Source organism: Medicago truncatula, chromosome 4 (genome assembly GCF_003473485.1).
Source record: "Medicago truncatula cultivar Jemalong A17 chromosome 4, MtrunA17r5.0-ANR, whole genome shotgun sequence".
NCBI classification, from domain to species: Eukaryota; Viridiplantae; Streptophyta; class Magnoliopsida; order Fabales; family Fabaceae; genus Medicago; species Medicago truncatula.
The window spans coordinates 28,126,225-28,146,627 of NC_053045.1; the positions used below are offsets into that span (position 1 = coordinate 28,126,225).

Sequence of the window (20,403 nt, forward strand, 5' to 3'; positions counted from 1 at the left end):
TCAGATGTAATTAGGACAAAAAGTCAAATGATTAATATTTGCAAAGCCAGATTAAAAGGATTAATAACTTCAGAGATAAAATTTCAAATGTTTTATATTTAGAAGGACGAAAGACTTATTTAAGCATTTATATTAAAAGAAGGAAAATAGTAGAATTTAGAAGGTTGAGGCAGAAACCTTGGTGGGTGTACTTTTGATCTGATTTGCCAGTTAATACATTAAATTAAAAAATGGAAAGAAGTTAAAGAAAGAAAAAGGGTTGCCAAAAAAGACGATCCTCTATTTTAGCACACGATTGTTTGTTTTTTTCTTCAAAATATTGGGATTTGGATTGCACTCAGAAATATGTGACTCATTAGTTAATTTTGAGGATTATTTAGAACTGATTTGATGAAATTGTAAATGAGTTTTGTTTTCTTTTAAAATGGTGCTCCTTCGTTTCTTTATAAGTGTAAAAATGGTGTTCTTCTGTTTCTTTTTAAGTGTCTTTTTTTTTAAAAAAAAAAATTGTTCCTATTTAACTGTTACTTATAAAGTTTAATGCAATGTTAAATGTTGTTTTATTAATGTTATTCTTATTTATTTATTGCGGAGAGAGAAATATAGAAAATAATATATTAAATGAGTAAGTTTATTGTAGTAGAAGATCACTCTATCAAAAGTAGTAACATTTATTGATAGTTTTGATTTGCCTAAAATGTCAAAAATGATAATTAAAAAGGAATTAAAGTAGTATCTTATAAGAGTGTACTCACGTGTGACGTCAATGATTCTTTGATGGATGATCGGTAAGTATGTTTGTTAATGTTCGTTAAACTTTAAGATGTGATTCTCCAGCACTCAACTCAACTCACTTAGAATTACTCTCTTAGGTCATTTTTTTCTCGTAACTCAATAAGTGTCATCCACGTAGATTTGAGTTTTTTTTTATTTAGTCATCTAGTGCAACATAATTTGGTTTTCTTGTTTAGTTGTGTTCTTTATTCCGTTCGGATTGGTAGAAAAGCTTCAACTCGTTAGAGAATCAATCATTAGAGTTACAGATCCAGAAGTATGTTACCCCGATCACTTTAATTTTGTTTCTGTTGTAGATATTTTACAATTTTAAACTATTTATAATTTTGATGTTGTGAATTTGTTTGTATACTTTGCTTTTTACATAATCTACATATTTGATTGAATAAATAAATGCCGTAAAAGAAAAGTTGATGTGGCTTGGGTAAGGTGTGATTAATGAGGACAACAATTAAGGAGAAAACGTTACTACTAGAGTAGTAATTTATTAGACTCATGCGTTACGGGTCTATGGTTGAAACTTGAAAGTGGAACAAACGGACACACAAGTAAAAATGGAGAGACAAAATAAAATAATAAATTCAATTTATTTCTCACCTTTTGTTTGGAATTTACAACGTTTAATGTAATGAATAAACAATAAAAATATGGAGTATTTTATTTTCTATTTTTTAGAAGATTTTTTTATTTTCTAATATTATCATACGCGGTTTAAAAAAAAAAATAGAGCTTTCTTTGCAAATTAATATGGGTTGATATATCACACTATCACAATCCTCAAACATTTTCTATTTCAGTGTCTACAAAATTTTGTTATTTATATCTCAGTTAATTCTAATTGTTAGATTATTATTAAAAAACGATTAATTTTAATTATATTCATAACTATTTCTAGAACTGTATATACTTCTATACCTAAAAAAACTATATATACTTGTAATTATGATTTTCTGATAAAACATTTTACACTTATGATGTATAGAATTAAAACTTTTATTCCTCTTATAGTTTGCCTTGTTAGGTTATCTAAGGGGGCCATCGAATTCGAAGCAAAAAATTAAAAAAAAATTATGAGAAGATAAATATATTTGTTCCTTTTTCTCACACTAACCGACAAAATAAATAGTATAGTGGGGATGTCCTGAACATGTGACAGTGATGTTTGGACCCTCAAAATAAATTTGGCCTTTAGATCCCATAACCTCTTCTCTTAACAAAAACATCAAACGCCTATGAAATAACTAATAAGATTATTCTTTTGGTAACCTAGTAGAAAAAATAAATATGGAAAATTTATTTTTTATATGAGAAAATTTTAAAGTGGGGAGATGGTATTCTAATTTAAGTTATAGAGGACTTTTTGAATTTATAGATCAATTACAAAGAGATTTACATTTATCTTTTTTAAAAGGCATTAGACTAGCGTGATCTGAACCAAATTTTTTGGATCCAAAGTGTATTTTTTTTTTATTGAAAGTAACTTATATTATTTCATTAAAAAATTAAATCAGTGATACATGTTGGAATTTCATCAAAGATACGGAGGCTAGTACTAAATGTGGTTGCCTTAGATAATTCATGTGTAACCTCATTTACTTGTCTCGTAATAAACTTGACATGAGAGTTTATTAAATATGAACTGCATAATTGGATACTATTATCCATAATGGACCCAAATTCGGTGACATCTCCTCGATCTTTGTTGAAATAGTCAGTTACTCTTTTTGAGTCAACCTCAAAATCAACATTTGCAAGTTGAAGTTCATGAATCCACCGAATTGCATGATAAAGACACAGGGCCTCTCCAACATCAATAGAGCACAATGGAGTGAACCACGTGATTTTTGAGCCCAATCCTACCTTATTGTCGGTATTTGAAAAAGAGGCATCCACGTTACATTTAAACCTACCGCTCCTTGGTTTCCTCCATCTAATGTCTATATCTCTGTTAACCGAAATGTGGTAACGATGGTGGGAAGGACTCGTAATGGAAGGAGCGTGATTCTGACTTGTAGGACTTTGCTTGCGATTAACATTCCTCCAACCTTCTAAAAGGTACTTAGCTCTTTCCAGGATTGTTATGTTTGAATCTGACACATGTTGCCACAAATTAAGGTTTCTAGCTTTCCAGATACTCCACATTATGGTAACAATAGTCTCAGTTTGGGCAGTAGACAACTTTTGTAACAGATTAAATATGATATATGATGCATTATCAAACTGATTCAGAGATGGAGAGATCAGGTGCTAAACATTAGCCGCATTCCAAACATCAATGGCCGCCTTGCAATAAAAGAGCATATGATAGTTATCTTCATAGGGGTCTTCACACATAACACACGTTGATGGGTAATTTACGCCTCTGCTTCGCAATTTAACCCGTGTTGAAAACAATCTCTACAAATTCTCCACACCAAGTTCTTGACTTTGGGAGGTACTTTCAACCTCCATATACCACTTCAATACCCAGGTTTTCACAGATGATCATTATTTATTACGTCTTCAATACAAATGTGGTAAGTACTTCTAAGAGAATAACACTCATTCTTCTCCGCCTTCCAAACCAGCTTATCCATATGGACTTGTTGGTGTAAGGGAGTATTCAAAATATGTTGGGCTATTTCAGTTACAAATAACTGACGAACCAACTGTTCATTCCACACTTTAGCATTTTGATCAATTAAATGTCCCACTGAATAATATTGAATAGCCAGAAACATAGGAATTATGGATAATTCAACTATCTATATGATGTGAGACTTAGATTTTTCCTACATTCTATAATAATGAATTTTTAAAAATAATATTGGTGAAAAGGAAACGTATTATTAAGACTTGTCATATTAGTGACTATTTCGCAATAGTTTTGAAGATATTTGTGTTGAAGAGTCCAAGGGCGATGGAAGCAACAACGAATCAAATACTACAAAACGATAAGAGAGTAAATTAGATCATTGCCTAACTCTATCTCTCTTAATCTCACTCTCTCTTGATTTTATTTTTATTTTTTAATGGAGAGAGAGAGAGAGAGGGGTGAAGGAGAATATTCATATCAACAAGAGGGGGAGACACGACGTCGCCATCCAAAACCCTAATGCATTAGGTATATAAGTCACCTCTCTTATATATCTATCATTTCATTCATTCATTCATAGGCGGTGTAAGACTTAACCAATCACATTTGAAACACAATCATTTAAACTTCATAACTTGAAGTAACAGTATCAAATTTTTAGCATTAAAACTTGCATCGATCTATGGGCATATTTATTAAAAACAATTGAGGTGTTGCCTCAATGGTAAGAACTTAGCCTTATAACTTCAATGTATGAAGTTTAAATCTCCACATAGACGATTGTAAAAATGGCCAGTAATGTCATCTATAAAAAATTTCCCTTCTCAAGTTGTCAATGAACTTCAGTTAAAAACGAATCGTTAAGTACCAAAGTTTAAATTTTAGTTACATTTCGGATAAAAAAAATTGGATCAACAAGACCCATCCATTCTCCTAAAAATAAAAGGATAAAAAATATGCAAGTCAACACTTTAAAATTGAACCTAATCAATCAATTCATCCGTTAAACTAAAAACTTGTCAGTTTTTCTGCTTATTTCATCTCGGTTAAACCTTAGTTGGTTTAACCGAATTTTCTTTTGTATTTGTATATATTTTCATTTCTAGTGATTTTATCTCCATTCCAACTTTTAAAACATTGATCAAACTTCAAGTTGTGAATAAATAAATTGAGACAAACCAAGTAGTAAGCATTTTAGATTTTGTAAGTATGCAATCATTGGTTGGATTTCTTAATCATGAGTATGAAAAATTTCAATTGAAAGAGGCCACCTTTAAAATACTCTTTGGATCCTCAAATAAATTAATCTATGCATTTACATACATAGGATATACATTGAGAAACCAAAATAAAATTGAAGACTTGACAAGCTGTTCTAACTGTCCCATGTGTCCCCTCTTTCTGTTTCATACAACTTTAATTTATGTCACCAACTTCACAAATTTATAATGTTCTAGTTCGGTTGGAGAAAACCACCCAAAAAAAGGGAGGGTCGATGGAAATTGGACGTTCAATGCTTTAATATCTCATGGTCATGGGGATGCATTGATTCAAATACTTTTTCTTTCCCAACTGCAGCACATGATAGAATTAAAAGATGAAACAAGTACACCAGAACAATTTACATTTTAAAATATCCCCTCCACTCTACATTAAATTGACAATAAATAATTCATTCTGAATTTTATTATTTTTTATAGTAAATAGATGATTTTTTATATATAAAAAAGGTAAATACCCCAACACTATTGTGTGAAAGATTTGCCGCTAGTTTCTTAAGAATAAAAAAAGTAAATAAATGAAAAAAAATTTATAGAAAGACATTATATTCTAACTTTTTATTCTATTTTATAGTTGTAGTATTAAACTATAGAAAATCATTAATTTCTGGTAGTAAATTAAAAATAGTTTAGTTAACTAAAATTCTTTATTTCTTTTAACTGACAAACATTAGTTTTTTTTTTTTTACAAAATTACACCAAATATCCTTTATTTTATTTATTTGTAATACATGGTTCCTTTTTTATTTCTCCCATTCAAATTCTTTATCTCTTAAAACATTACAAGTTAGTAATTTATTTTTACATTTTTTATTAAAGAAATGTTGAAGTGGCTGGTGACATATGATTATTAGTAATAATTTTTTATTAAAAAAAATACAGAAAAAATCTTTATCTTTTTCTTCATATGTTCACCATCATCGTCGTCTTTTTCTTCTTCAAACCCACAAAATTCAAATTAAAATCTTAAATTGTAGTGGTTAAATCAAAACCTAGAAAACACCAACCCTATAAATCTTCTTATCTCTTAATCTTCATGTTAAACTCGGAAATCAGTGAAATCAATGTTGAGATTTTGTTGTGTTGCAAACTTCGAATTCCCCACTTCGCAAAAATTATAAACCTTCAAAAACTCACCTCTTCATTCGTCGTCAAACGTACTAACAAAAACACCCTTAATCCCTCACGAACTCACCATGTGTCCCTATTCAAACTCATCTGTCTTTCTTCTTCCAAACAACTCATCCTTCACGAAGTCACCCTCCACCTCTCTGTCGAGTTAATCAAAACCAAAACTCACCTTCCATTCTTCTTCCCGTTGAAACCCTAAAAACCCACAATTCACCTTCCATTCTTCTTCTTTCCCATAACTTTCCGTCGAAACCAAAGAACCTCCGTTCTTCCCGTAGAACCCATAAACCCTCCATTCTTGTTCCTCATATCGAATTCACCTTCCTGAGAAACTCTCCACTCACCAGGAATCCACCTTCCTTAGAAGAATGGTTGGATAATAGATATCTAGGAAAAGGTTATGGGTTTTCTTAGTTTTGATTTTGGTGGGAGTTCTGGATTTTGATTTAGGGAAAGGTTGCAAATTAGCAACATTTTTGTTAACTCAAAACTACTTTTTGAGATTTTGGGGTGGGTGTTTTTTAAGTTTTTTTTATATGATAGAGTTTAAACTTTGATCTGGAGCCAATATAATTTGGAGATTAAGATGTTGAATAGATAATGAGATTTTCGTGGGTTTAAAGATTATGATGAATGTGATGATGAACATATAAACAAGAAGATGAAGTTTTTTTTTAATGAAAAAACTATTACTAATAACCATACTTGCAATTGGCAAGCCAGGAAAAAATTTAAAAGATCAACTTACAAACTTTTAAATGACTTAAACGAGACAAAAACAAGATAAATGACTCCTAGAGAAATTTTACCTAATTTTTTAATATGAAAATTGATCCTATGACCAAATTATCGAGGGAAAACTCAAGTCTTACATCAGATAAATAAGACTCTTGATAAGAATTTATAAAGAGAATGCACTTCTCACCTTATAAATCGGTTTTGTAAGGATGAGTTAATCTCTAAATTTTAACATGACATCAGAGCTTATAGATTGGGCCACTCATTATTTATATACACGCATCAAGCCCAATAATGTTGGGTGTGAGAGGTGTATTGAGAAAAATACAAATTTTACATCAGATAGATAAAACTCTTGATAAAAATGACACTCCTCACTTTATAGATCAATTTTATAGAATTGTGTTAGGCTCAACCATAAATTTTTAAGAATAAATATAAAGAGATAAGTAACTCAGAAATTAAATGGGAAAGAATGGACAGGGAATGGGGAATCAGTGAGAGACATGAAACAGCCAGCGCACAAGGAGGGACATCATTACTTTCACTAGTTGATGAGATGTAGTACAATTGTATTGTATGAGGGCATGTTGTTTGGATCATGGACCCTGTAAAGTTAATTAATTTGCTTTGCTCGTGGGGCATGTTCTAGCTTCCTCATTATGAATCAACATTGAACCTTGCTTATGGTAAACGTAAGAATTATTTATATCACAATTATGCCAAGTAGTGTAATAACAAAGATTACAAGCACCTAATTTGCAGTTATGCTCTCCACTTTGCAAATATGTAAAAGCAATTGGAACTAAAAAAATTGTGATAAGGTTGCAACTTACACAAATAAAGATATCGGGTGCAACATTTACATAATAATATGAAAATGGGATATATAATATATCAGTTCTAATCTACTTGATTGATCTGGTGGTATTGGTTTCGGACGACTGTACTTCTCCCAAAATCTCATGTTTGATTCTTCCCGGTGTCAATTTAGATGGACTAATTTAACTTCTTCAACAACAAAAAAATCGATTCTATCTATGTGTCCAATACTAACACTTGTCGGACATAAAAAATGTCTTCAATGTGAAATGTCGGAGCTACATATCTCATATATGTACAAGAATTAATTTTGGTTCTAAGCAAATTAGTGTCAAACTCACACACAATAAATGTTAAGAAGTGTAAAATTGCATCTTCGATCTCATGTCTTATCGTATCAAATATTTTTATAGTCTTCTACCATCTAAATTGTACTAACAAAGTTTTAGTTGACCTATTTAAGGGGAGATCTAAAAAAAGGTGAGTGAGAATGCATGCTTCTTATGATTCAGGTTATAAAGAGGGCATGCTAACTTTTTTTTCTTTTCATCTATAGTATTAACTTTCCCCTAATAAAGTAAAGCAACCATATTCCTTTCAAAACTATATGATGTGATTCCCTCAATTCAAAATTCCCTATGTCGTTAACAAACTACAAAGTAAATGCAAAAATCCAAGCTAACTAGCTGTAGAAGATAATTAAAAGGTATATAGTACATACATTACATCTTCACTTCAATAACCTCGAGTCCTCGACATTCCTTAACCCTTTTTTGTTTAAACTAGTAGGCCACATATATAGCTAACTTTATCCTATTATGTCTTAGACATATACTTTAGAAAAGTTCATATTGGTAGCAGGTTGAAGTCTTGAGGTAGACTAGAGATACATGATCATGAATCAAATCCATCTTTTATGATTAACCAATAATATCGATTTTGTCCCCTAAAAAAATATCGATTTTGTGTGACACATATGATAGATCTATATAAATTTCTCTTTTGTGAAATTAATTTTTGTAGTTGTATGTAGAGATACAGTTGATTTGTTCAAAGATTGAAATATTACCAAATTGTAATATGCGTCACAAACAAAATACTCTAGCAAAACATTGACATTTATACTTTGAATACAAATTCCTTGTGCTTAGAGATTTGAGATTTCACACAATCAACACATCGATAACGATTAGATCGAGATCGGTTAAACAGATTTTAACATCTGTTAAGAGTCTCACATCAGATAATAGATGGCATGATAATGTGTTTAGAAATGGGGACAATCTCCACCTCACAAACCAGTTTTGTTGGGTTGTGTTAGACCCACCCATGATTTCTAAGAACATCAATAACGATAAGATCGATATTGGACAAAATGTGTTGATTGCATCAAAGTATGGGATCCCTAAGTGCATGGAATTCGAATTCCTTCATTTTGTTTTTGTTGGACCCCATTGTTTTCTTCTATCTCATTTGATGTAAAACATTGATCACAACTAAGATTCTAAAGAATGATATATATCTATATGAAACTAAACGAGCAAGTGAGAGTGACAATTCAAAAGAGCATAGGTGGAATCCAACTAAAAAGGAAAATTATTGTTCCTTTGGCCTTATGTAGTACCAAGAAATTCCATCCAAACCAAACAAACATATCTTGGAGTAACTTTTACTGACAAAGTTGAATTTCAACTTTGTTTTGGCAATAGAGTTTAGACTTTGTAGATCTTCTTTATTTTTTATGGTGAAATTAAGTTGAAAGATGGTGGTAACATATTAGCGGGAATATAGGGAGTTGATGGACCAATTGGGTCAGCAAGCCAGCTAGATAATGAATTAACTTTTTGCTGTCTTTTTATCTAGTTATATATATTCCTTTGGAGAATTCAAACTTCAAACCGTGTGTTATACTTGTTCCAAAACGAATCTATCAATATCATATATGCTGCATAAAAAAGATTAAAAGATTAGGGTTAAGTCGTTCTCTAACATACACAAGCAAAATGGTTTTGTATCATGCGCAAGTGTCTTTTTTACCGTAGAATTAATTAATAGTAAGATTAATTTGAGTATAATGTAAGATTTGTCTCACTCTTGTGCACCATAGAATTGGTCTAGGTTTAAATGTATACGATTTTAGTCATCACAATAACGTCTCAGTTGTGCACCGTAGAATTGGTTTAGGTTTAAATGTATACGATTTTAGTCATCACAATTACAGTGTTTTTACGTTTTTTTGTGGTGGCCAGACCTTGCATATATTATGCATTATCCCTACCAACTGAGTTAAACTCACGAGGACATAGTGTTTTTACGTTTTAATCTCAATTCATGTTGTTAACCGTGTGAATGCCAGAGATTCCTAACTAAATCAAAAGAAATAAATGTCATGTGAATATCCAGTTTGATAAAAACCAGTGGAGGAAAATATTGATTCCTTTCGACCAAAAAAAAATATAAAGAATGTTTTTGATTCCTACATAGTACAATAATACATGTATATACAGTGGATAATTCAATTATGGGTTTGAATATTGATTTAACGATTATAGTTATTGTAAGTACTAAACAGTTCTGAATTATTTTTAATGTTCTAAAGTGACATTGATTTTGGGGAGTACAATTTAATCTAAACGAACTTCAGCTTTAAATATGGAATTCAATGACAATACTGTAGATTTAACTGAAGCTACTGTTACAATGGCCCACTCTATTATGAGAGCTCGTGCTATTTAATAAAGAGTTTTTATAAATATTTTAAGAATTTTAATCATAAAAAAAAAAAATATTGACAAAATAGTTTTCAAAATCTTATATGCATGTAACATGAAATGTTTTACTTGAAATCATTATGGTCATTACGCAAAAGCTTTTTGGCGTAATCTTGAAACATGAAATGTTATACTTGCCGGGTTGTAGGATAACTTTTTGGCACTTCTACGGTGTCATCAGAAAATTGACTTTTATAAAAAAGTTATTTTGTTTAGTTAAATTGTAGAAACTCTTTCATTTTTAAATTACAATTTTACTTTTCTCTTTTCTCGTCTCCATCTTCCTCATCATTCTTCATACAAACATGAATTCACACAAAAGTAAAAATTCAGTTTCCTTCGTGTTCGCTTTCGTTCGTGTTCTTCATATCTTCCCATTCATATGCGGAATGAAAAATCACTAACCCATATTCATCCTCCGATCTCAAATAACGATGTTCTTGATATTCATTTAAGCTACGGAACTGTGTTAGTGATTTTTCGACCTCAATTCATCTTCCTTAAATTTCAACCTCATTTCATTTAAGGTACTGAACTGTGTTAGTGATTTTTCGAAACTGGTGAAGATTAATAGATTCAAACTTATAGATATAATGACACATCTTATAGACAAATATGCAATACACTATATAATCTGACGTGGCATGAATTAAATACACAAATGCGGAATGATTGATCATAGGGTTAACTTCACCAGAAAAGTCATTCTCATGACTTCACCATAGAATTTTTTCATTTTTTTAGATGTCAAATTGTTTGAGAAATGCATCCTACTCATGTTATCCTAGAAACTGTAATCACATTTATCGGTAACCAAACTCGTGTGTCAATACCTTTGTTTTTAGAAAAGATAATTACATGTATTTTTCATAATAGAGAATACACTTATGTACATTTTCTTATGTGTATTTTCTATGATTCTTCACATAAAATACTAATAAGTAATAACTACCAATGATTTTTCAAATCCACAATTTCTGCAAAGTTTTTTTTGTCTTACAAATCTCAAAGTTTGTTATAACCACAAAAGGTTAATTCTTATGTGAAAAACCTTACAAAAAGTATCTAAGAAAATACACCTAAATTTTGTCTTTCTTAAAATCTTTATGACTAATCTCGATTATTTATAGGGACATATTAACAAGTGTCATTAGAGTACTTGTTAAAGATGTTCTTCGAGGAGATTCTCATTTTCAATACAAACTCTACTATATAGTACCTATAATAAAAGTACTTTATTCGTTGTTTATAGTAGAAAAAATTGTTTGATATTCTTAAATTTCTAAAACAACTAAAAGTTTTAGGAAAAAAATTAAAACAAATTGAAACTACCAAAAGTTCAAAGACGTACTATTGATGGTGTAACTGCCAAGCATTTTCTTGAGTTACACTGTCAGAAGAATATTACATTTACACATGACATGGGGTGTGCTAGGCTGCTAGCTATGATTTATTAGAGATGATCAACTTGAAAAAGAACGAAAACGACAAAACGGAAATGAAATCAATACAATATATCAACTGGCCATGTAAACTAATATTTGAGGGAATCATAACAATTAATTTTCTTACAATTAAATTCAATGCATATGTTTGTTTGCATATGCAATTCAATTAGTTAGATAGAACTAATAACATGGTGATCATGACAAGCGATTAGTTGACTTAAGTTTAATTTGGATTAACTTAAAACTTATAGGAATTTCTCAACTGAAATAAGTTGGCAATTGTAGCAGCAGCTTCTATCTTAATTTATTGAAAAATTCTTGGTTTACTTTAAAGTAATTAGATAATATGTACAAATTTTTCTATCATGTGCAAATTTGCACATGATAGAAAAACCCTAGATAATATACCAAACTAGATCGAACACAAATTCTTAATTCACCCAGCACATCATCATCAAGCGATCAAGATCAATCACTGATATTCTTTTTTATGGTAGCTGAGGTTTGAACCCCAAACATTGCATATATTATGTATTGTCTCTGCCAACTGAGTTAAGCTCACGAAGACAATCAAACACTAATCTACAAAGCATGTCGAAAATTCCTAAACGGACTCAAGTGGTTTTCGCTCAAATCTCTTGAGACTTCGTTTATAAATAAGCATTTGAATTGGAAGAAATGACACTCCCTATCCCAAAAGACACCTAACGCACCTCATTTCGAAAGTAACTTGAATGCCATAGTATTTGTATGTACAATTCCTCTTCGATGAACTCAATCACTATCATCCGCCACATTTCATCAACTCAGATAAAAAAGTTTCTAAAAGTTTCTAAAATTAGTTATTAACTAATTTTAATTTATCTAAAAAAACTATTAGAGTTTGTTGTAGTGGTAGTGGGTATCATCTGACTACCAACTTCCCTCAACAAAATATTCATCTAAATCTAACTACCAAGTACCAACTTGGGAATGACATTTTTTATTGAAGGAATGATAATATATAATTTATCTCTTTCCTTTCTTTTGGTGAAATATTTTAAGGAATAGTTAGAGGAAATTAAAATTATAATATAAAAACCATAAATACAAAGTCAGTGGACATGAAATTCTCTATTAACTCCATTTCCTAGGCAAGATCCATATGTAGTGGTGATTTTTGTTCCCTCTCTTGAATTTTTCTATTAAATATTTCTATATATAGTACTAATCTAAACAAGTAATAACCAAAACAAAGTAAATATAACACGTTATGTACATAAGCATGTGCAATTTAATTAATCTTCCAAGTCAGTCTCCTTTAAATATGAGTAAAAAAATACAATGTTATACTAAAAACGTGAAAAAAATCAAAGAATCTTTTGTTTAAAAGACAATTAAGAAACATCATCTTTAGTTGAGATTTTGCACATTGCTTTATTGGAAGTTTGTTGAAGAGTCCATTTTCATGTTATGAAAAATTGAATTAAATTTAATTGATGAAAATGACACTTTAAATTCCACTGAATTTTTTATTTTTTTTGCCCTAATAAAATACAATCCATGAGCATGTATTGAAAATATATATACAGCTGACAATGTCGGTAAAATCAACAACTAGTTGTGTGTGATGGGACGGATCAAATGATATATTAATCATTGAATATGAAAGTCTATAAATTTAACAGTGTGCCAATTTATATAGTTGATGTCATTAATGACTTATGAAATTCTAATAGTGTGTGACAAATATAATGGAATATTTTTCATGTCTAAAGATAAGACCTGCACAATATGTGTATTGCATATATCTATGGTCAAGGTCAACAGCAGCATAAAGGAGGAAGTTTTCCTTTATTCTTTTATACAAGTGGCAAAAGGCAAAATACTAGAACATAAAAAAAAAATGTGTTATAACGAATTGCCATTTATTAAATAACTACTTTTTATATGATTCTTGACATATTCAAACTGAGTTCTGTCAAAAAATTATTGCACTTCTCTAATTTGTTCAAACCATGAACATGTTTAGCATTCACCAGGCACCAGCAGTCTAAATCATCAGTATTTTGAATTGTTGTTATGAGAAAAAGAAAAATTCAGGACAACTGAGACACTGACTTAGCATGATTGGTTTTATGAATGACACAAAACACAACCATTTAAAATGGCATTTAGATTTAGGTAAACTTAACTAGACACTCATTTAATAATCCTTTTGTTGTTTGTCAAGTAACCTAGTGGCTAAAATTCACCCTTAAGTGAATAAGTGGGAAATTTGGGGTTCATACCCCAGCCCTAGTATACCGCAGACCGCAGTATCCCTACCAATTGAATTATGCTCACTGGAACCATTCAATAAGCCTTTTATGTATAAATCTGTTATATAATTTAAGAGGGAATGGTATAAACTCGGTATAACTTTGCATAAACTACTTTTATAAGCCATATTGCAGAGTGTGAAAATAAACTTAAAACAATTTATAGAACATATTGCAGAGTGTGAAAGTAAACTTAAAACAACTTATAGACATATCCGTTAATTTTATATGCTCTTTCAAATAATTACATGATTTCTTATGTCATAAGATAAGCTTAAATAAGCTTTTACAAACGCAACAAGAAGAAACTAGGTCTTGCAGGGGTATTTTTTATTTTTTTTTTAACAAGTTGGAGGGGTATATTTTAATCTTTGAAGGAGAAAAACGAATGCATTTAGGTCACATACCCTGAAAGATTTCGGTTTCACTATCACGCCTCAAATCATACATTTACAACTGATTGTTCAGTGTCATTTCAGAATCATAAATTTACAGTTAAAACTCTTCAGCGTCCTCTGTTGGTCTTGTAATAGGGATGGACCATCTTCCCAAGTGTGCCGTATAATTTATGCACCTGATTACGCCTCTTCCCTTAGGGCCATCGGGGAAGTCGAGGACGCTAACGCTCCCAGCATCGAGGTGAAATGATCCCAGCCATTCCTTGGTCAAGTTAAGACATTGTGCCATTAGTCCTATGTGAATCGCAGGATGACAAACTGTAACGACGACGTCTCCTGATCTAGATTCATCAGATATTTCATCCAAAAGGGATTGCCAGGCTTTTCCCGATTGATCCCATAATGCTGTTCTGAATTCATCTTCAACTTTATTTAACCATCCAGGCTGAAATGGAGGAAAACTGGATACATCCTGCAATAAATGAGAAAAGTTTAGACTAAACAATAAACCTTTAATAGGAAGAGTAGAGAGAAGTGGATCTCGAAAATCAAAATTAGAAGCAACTAATAGCACCTAGGACTAATTGAAACTTTTTCCTAGTTTAAATATTTCTTGGTAGGTTCAAATCGAGATTCGAGTTGTGTATTGAAAGAATTGAGATACGGCATGTATGTATAGTAAGATACTGATAACTATGTTTCTTAGTACATTGACATGACCACATGTTTCCTTCTACATTTCAATTGTTATTTGGAAAATTCTTATGACCATTGCTTGGTCAAGATTATTCCTATCCTGAATACTCGATTAATTAGTAGTCTTCAATTTCATTCCTAAAATCAAATAGTTTGTGAGTGACAAATCATGCCTCGAGGCATATACAAACACATCTAAACTGTAAGTTACTTGCCTTTTTGGATTGTTTAAATATAGTTTCAATATCAAGATCCTCCTTCTGCTTCGTCTCAACATAGCGTGGCACACAGTCAGCACCCAAGCAATCTGCAGCCTCTTGTACCTAAAATCGTGTCTAACAGTTTAATTAGACTAGAACAATAATGAGGGGGAAAATAGAAAACCCAAATTCACTAGTTCAAGTAGAAAGTTTAATAGTTATATCAAAACAAGAGTCTTTTCAGAAGCAGATGCAAATACTTGCAAGTTTTAAACTGCGGTCCGCAATCACAGCCACAATATAATGATTTTAGAGGTCTCTGCAACAGCATCCCAACCACAATTGTGGCCACATTTACCACAATATAAATGTAATTTGTCGGCAAATGCAATTTAAATCATGTTTGCAACTAATATATTAACATAGGAAACAATAGTTAGTTGGCATGACAAGACAAAGAATTTAGCATGATGGAACAAAGTGAAAAGTAGCAAAAGTGAGCTTACCTGGGATATGGCCATGGCTGTCTCAATGGAAGATTTGTTTGGACTGCTAATTACAGAACTCACTTTCAAATCAAGTAGCAGCTCTGCAGATTTCTGAGACTGTTATACATGAAAAAGGTCAGATGAGATAACTTCTTCCATTCCCACTTATTTCTGATAAATGGATCAATACCTGTATAACACCAAGCATGTTCAATGGTTGATCACCACCAAAAAGAACACCGTCCTGTTATAATAAGGTAGTTCGTTTAGAAACCTAACATGAAGAACTGCATTTGAGATAAAACTTTTAGTATCTATCTGCCATGAATAAACTTTTAGTATCTAAGAAGCCCAGACACGACTTGGAGAGGGACCAAGATACGACAAAACCCAAATATTAACCAAAATTTGTGCATAGATGCACAATATTTGTAAAGAGACATTCACATTGCTTATTGCGAATTAATATAATACACAAACTTATCAATAGTTACTATATGATGATTACAATGTACTTGTGAGTTGTGAGGATCACAACAAGAAGGCATAGCGTGTTTGTTTTCAAGTTTGCAATCTTTTCACCATGTGCTAACATGAAGCTTTTAGACGTAGCTTCACACTAAGTGCACGTTTTAAAGTCCAATTGGCCATGGCTCCAAACACACTGATTGTTACAAATCTTTCCCCCACCAATATCAGAATAGTCTTTCTACTGTACATGTGTCGCAAAAAATATACAATTTTGTGTCTGTAGTAAGTATGATGTAGCGAAGATGTATCTTATCCAGATGACAATTATGTTTTTAGTTGGTAAGAAGTATCTAAGATGTATCGGTGGAAATATTTAAAAATAATTTATTCCATACTTTTAGGGTACGTATCTGAAAGTGTTGAACGCTTATCGATATTGGATACATCACAGGAGAAGTATCCGTTGGTGTATCAGCCATAACTTACACAGAAATAGGAATGAATAAGAAACTCAAATTATTAGAATGTTTTCTAATGACCCTTATATATTACATTTTAGCCATTTCTTCTTACCTCTGTATTTCCTTGAGTAGATCCGTTGCAAACAAGTACGATCCGCTTACTTGCCTCTCTACCTCCAGATTTCCCTCCGGCAACAGGTGAACCAGGCGTCTGCATTAATAGTTCGACTCTATTTAAAGAAAAGCCTAAACCGATGTCCACATTGCAAAGATAGTTAAACGATGTTTATTTCAGAAAGTGGGAATAAATAAATAAAACAATCTACAGATGCAGAAATTCACATCAGCTTATAATCTGAAGCTGTCAAAGGGATAATAAAACCAAGCCCTACATCCATAGTTTTAAATTATGGTCTGCAATCGCAATTGTGGCTGCAGCGTAATGGTTTTAGAGGTCTCGACAATAGCATCGCAATCGCAATTGCGGACGTATTTTCCCGCATTCTACCCAATAAATGTACTATATACCTGATTTAACCGATTGAGGCAAATATGGGGAGAGCCACCGTCCATTCTTGGGGTGAAATCCAGCACACTTACACCACAATTGCTCTGAAGTAAAGTTCTAAAGTACTCTGCCTCCAAACCTGGTTGTTTGGAATGGAAGTGATCGTAAGCACATAATTCAAATGGACAAAATACCAACCTTTTGATCATCAAAATTTCCTTAGAGGGAGAAACAGGTACCAATTGCTGTGGCAACAAGAGCCTGATTAACAGCATTGTGAGCAACCACAAGAACAGACCTGCTATCATGAGCTAGGATTTTAGTCCAGCAGCTCCTAGCACGATCCCACAGCTCTCTCACAGGATAATGATCATCAATGACGAAGTTCACAGCATCCACCTGCCATTGATGAAAAGCCGGACCAAATCTCGCTTTTCCCTCTTCCTTCAACAAACCCTAAGATACAAGAACAAAAACAATGTTTGTCACGCCACGTTATAAATAGTCCCTAAAAAGGCACTCGTTTATTCAATTTGGTTAATATGGATGAATTTTATGAATTTGATTCAGATTCTCAATATTTTAATCATTCCACTCTGTTAGATATCGGTCTTGAGAGGAACCCTGAGAGAGAACGGGGTGGAGCTCTAATCAATGGACTGAAGTGAAAGACCACGAAAATGAACCGACACCAAGTTCTGATAAAAAACCGTAAAGCATCGGATATATGGGTCTCCATACTTATATTTTTTTTATTTAACCCATTGTCAACCTAAGTGAAATTTTTACGACTCCACCTTTGCATTTTACAGCACATCCAAATCATAGAAGTGAATAATGTGTGAGCAAGACTTAGGAAGTATTTGGACTGTCATATTTGAATTTATCTCATGACATAAGCACTTGTTTGTGTATTTAAAACGCTTCATAAAAATAACTTAATGACATTTTGATTTTAGCCTATTTCAATAAGCTACTGAAGATAGTTCATAGAAACAGCATAAGTGAAAGTTATATCGTGTGCTCTCCTCGATTCTGATCTAACCCAAATTCTATTCTTACAGCGATATAAGTGTTGAGAACTTAAATCGCTTTTCAATACGCATATATAAGGAAAATGCCTAATATCTTAGTGAACATGAGTATTTAAGATTTTATGTTTATGTTTAAGCTATGTAAATAAAGACAGATAATGCAAATTTGTACACTCTCAAGGATCAAATCAATAAAATAAATTTGCAAGGGAAGCCGAGTTTATGAAGCTGGAGTGAAATTGATCAACTGAAACTTACTTGAAAGGAGTACAAATCGATTTCCCTTAGGTCATACTCAGGAATAATTTGTTGTTGGCGAGATCCCCAAATGATTTCAGCGGTTTTCTTTGATCGTGCCAAAGGACTAAAATGAAAGAAGAACAAACAAACAAACAAAAACACAAAATCAATGACATGGCATTGAAAAACCAATAAACAATGAAGAATACTGACTGTTGGATTAAGAGAGAAACTAGAAAAGACCTCCTGCCAGATTGTACATTTGCATAAAACAGTTAAGCGAAATTTAATCACATTTTATTAAAAGGATGTTGTTCAGTTGTTATCTGTTGGCATAAACATTTGTGAAGCTATTTGGGCGAGCTTGTAGAAACAACTTATGACATATTCATAAGCTTTTTCAGCTTATTTACATAAGCTCTTCAGAATAGTTTATAAAAACAGCTTTTATAACAACAACAACAACAACAACAACCACCAAGCCTTGTCCTACTAAGTGAGATTGGCTACATGGATCAAATGACGCCATAATGTCCTATCATATACCATATTTCAGTCCAACTCATCAATCTCTAGATCTTTCTTAGTCGTTTCTTTTATAGTTTTTCTGGATCTACATCTGCCTCTAGTGATCTGACTAATCCTTCATCTGATCTACTCCCCTTACTACAACATCTTTAGGTATTCTTTCTACATGCCCAAACTCTCTTTCTCTAATGTTGTCATTTCTAATCATATCTCGTCTAGTCTTACCACACATCCATCGCAACATCATCATCTCCGCTACATTTATATTATTCTTGTGTTAGTCCTTCACTGTCCAACACTTCGTTCCACATACAACATCTTTTAACTTATACGAAAAACAATTTGACTTTATTTTATATTTTGTTATAGAAAATAGCTTGTTTGTGAAAATATATGATAAATGTTTATGATATAAACGCCTAATCAAGTTATTTATCTTAACATTCAAATTCTAACATAGACACTCAAACATTTACATACAGATAGATAAATGAATAGACAGACCTGGCGAAACAAGCATCGAAGTTGTCTTCGAGAAGCATTTGTCTAGAAGTCTCAGCCTGAGACTCGCCTTTCTTAGTAAGAACAGAAAAATCAGAACTACCTTGAATCCTCCCTTCAGCATTCCATGTACTCTGTCCATGTCTAACAAGCACAACTCTCTTTGCCACTTTCAATGGAGGAAACAAGACTGAGTTTCCCAATAACTCCACATTCTCTTCTATCTCCTGAACACTGCTCTGAGTACATCGAACTACGACGAATCGTGTTGAGTATGTCTTTGTAGAATGGAAATGATGATCGAAGGGAACATGTAAAGAAGAGGAACAAAAAGGTCTTGTTACTACTAAAACCATTACTTACTGTGCAACTGTCACTCACTACTTGGAGTTGGGAGTTTGATGACTCACTTTTTTTCATTTTTGTTGATTTTGTTTGTATGTTTGTATGGCTGCCCTTGCTTCCATATCGTCCTGATTGGAGGGAGAATATCAAGCCAAAAACACGTGTTCCATCAAACAGCCAGCAATGCAAAACTTCAAAGATAAATACATTAATAATTAATTAATAATTAGTTAATGTGGTGATAGTCATTGAAAAAGCTGAATTAGGACTTGTGAAAATGCACATCTAAATTGACAATGTATCCATTTTATGTGTGATGATCTTTCTAAAATATCTTTTGTATATTATCGTGTCTAACTTAAACTTTTCATCTTTCAACATAAATTTGAGTAAAATAATGTTCCAAGATCAATTAGTATGGTAATAATGTAAATGAATAAAAAAGAGCAAAAAAGTATTTAGTGCATGTAATAATATATCTAAATAAATGGTATAATTTAAAACAAAAAATTGTAATTAATATACGTAAAAAAATAATGGTCATTTTTGAGACTTTTTTTTTACAAAGATCATTGTGATACGAGTAATAGATTTTAACAACATTATTATGACCCGACTGGAATTGAACTTCCATTGACCAAAGTGGAATTGAACTTGCATCCCCTAAGCAATG

The 20,403-nt window shown here is 31.9% G+C and overlaps 1 protein-coding gene across 1 annotated transcript; it reads right to left on the reverse strand.

Moving 5' to 3' along the window:
* Positions 1-14,237: 14,237 nt before the first annotated feature.
* On the reverse strand, positions 14,238-19,867 carry LOC11434111 (probable 2-carboxy-D-arabinitol-1-phosphatase). The gene is made up of 9 exons (XM_003606205.4): positions 19,389-19,867; positions 18,375-18,480; positions 17,322-17,538; positions 17,103-17,221; positions 16,687-16,785; positions 15,833-15,886; positions 15,661-15,759; positions 15,170-15,277; positions 14,238-14,730 (listed from the first exon to the last, which is right to left on the reverse strand). The coding sequence occupies exons 1-9, from the start codon at positions 19,739-19,741 to the stop codon at positions 14,356-14,358; spliced, it is 1,530 nt and encodes a 509-aa protein (XP_003606253.1). The 5' UTR covers positions 19,742-19,867; the 3' UTR covers positions 14,238-14,355.
* Positions 19,868-20,403: the final 536 nt, after the last annotated feature.

Bases quoted from the DNA above. Each gene is read 5' to 3' on its own strand.
- LOC11434111 (XM_003606205.4), bottom strand. From the start codon at position 19,741: ATGGTTTTAGTAGTAACAAGACCTTTTTGTTCCTCTTCTTTACATGTT. The intron at 18,481-19,388 runs GTCTGTCTATTC...CTTTCATTTTAG, and splicing joins TTCGATGCTTGTTTCGCCAG to TCCTTTGGCACGATCAAAGA. The intron at 14,731-15,169 runs GCAAGTAACTTA...CATTTATTGCAG, and splicing joins TATTTAAACAATCCAAAAAG to GATGTATCCAGTTTTCCTCC.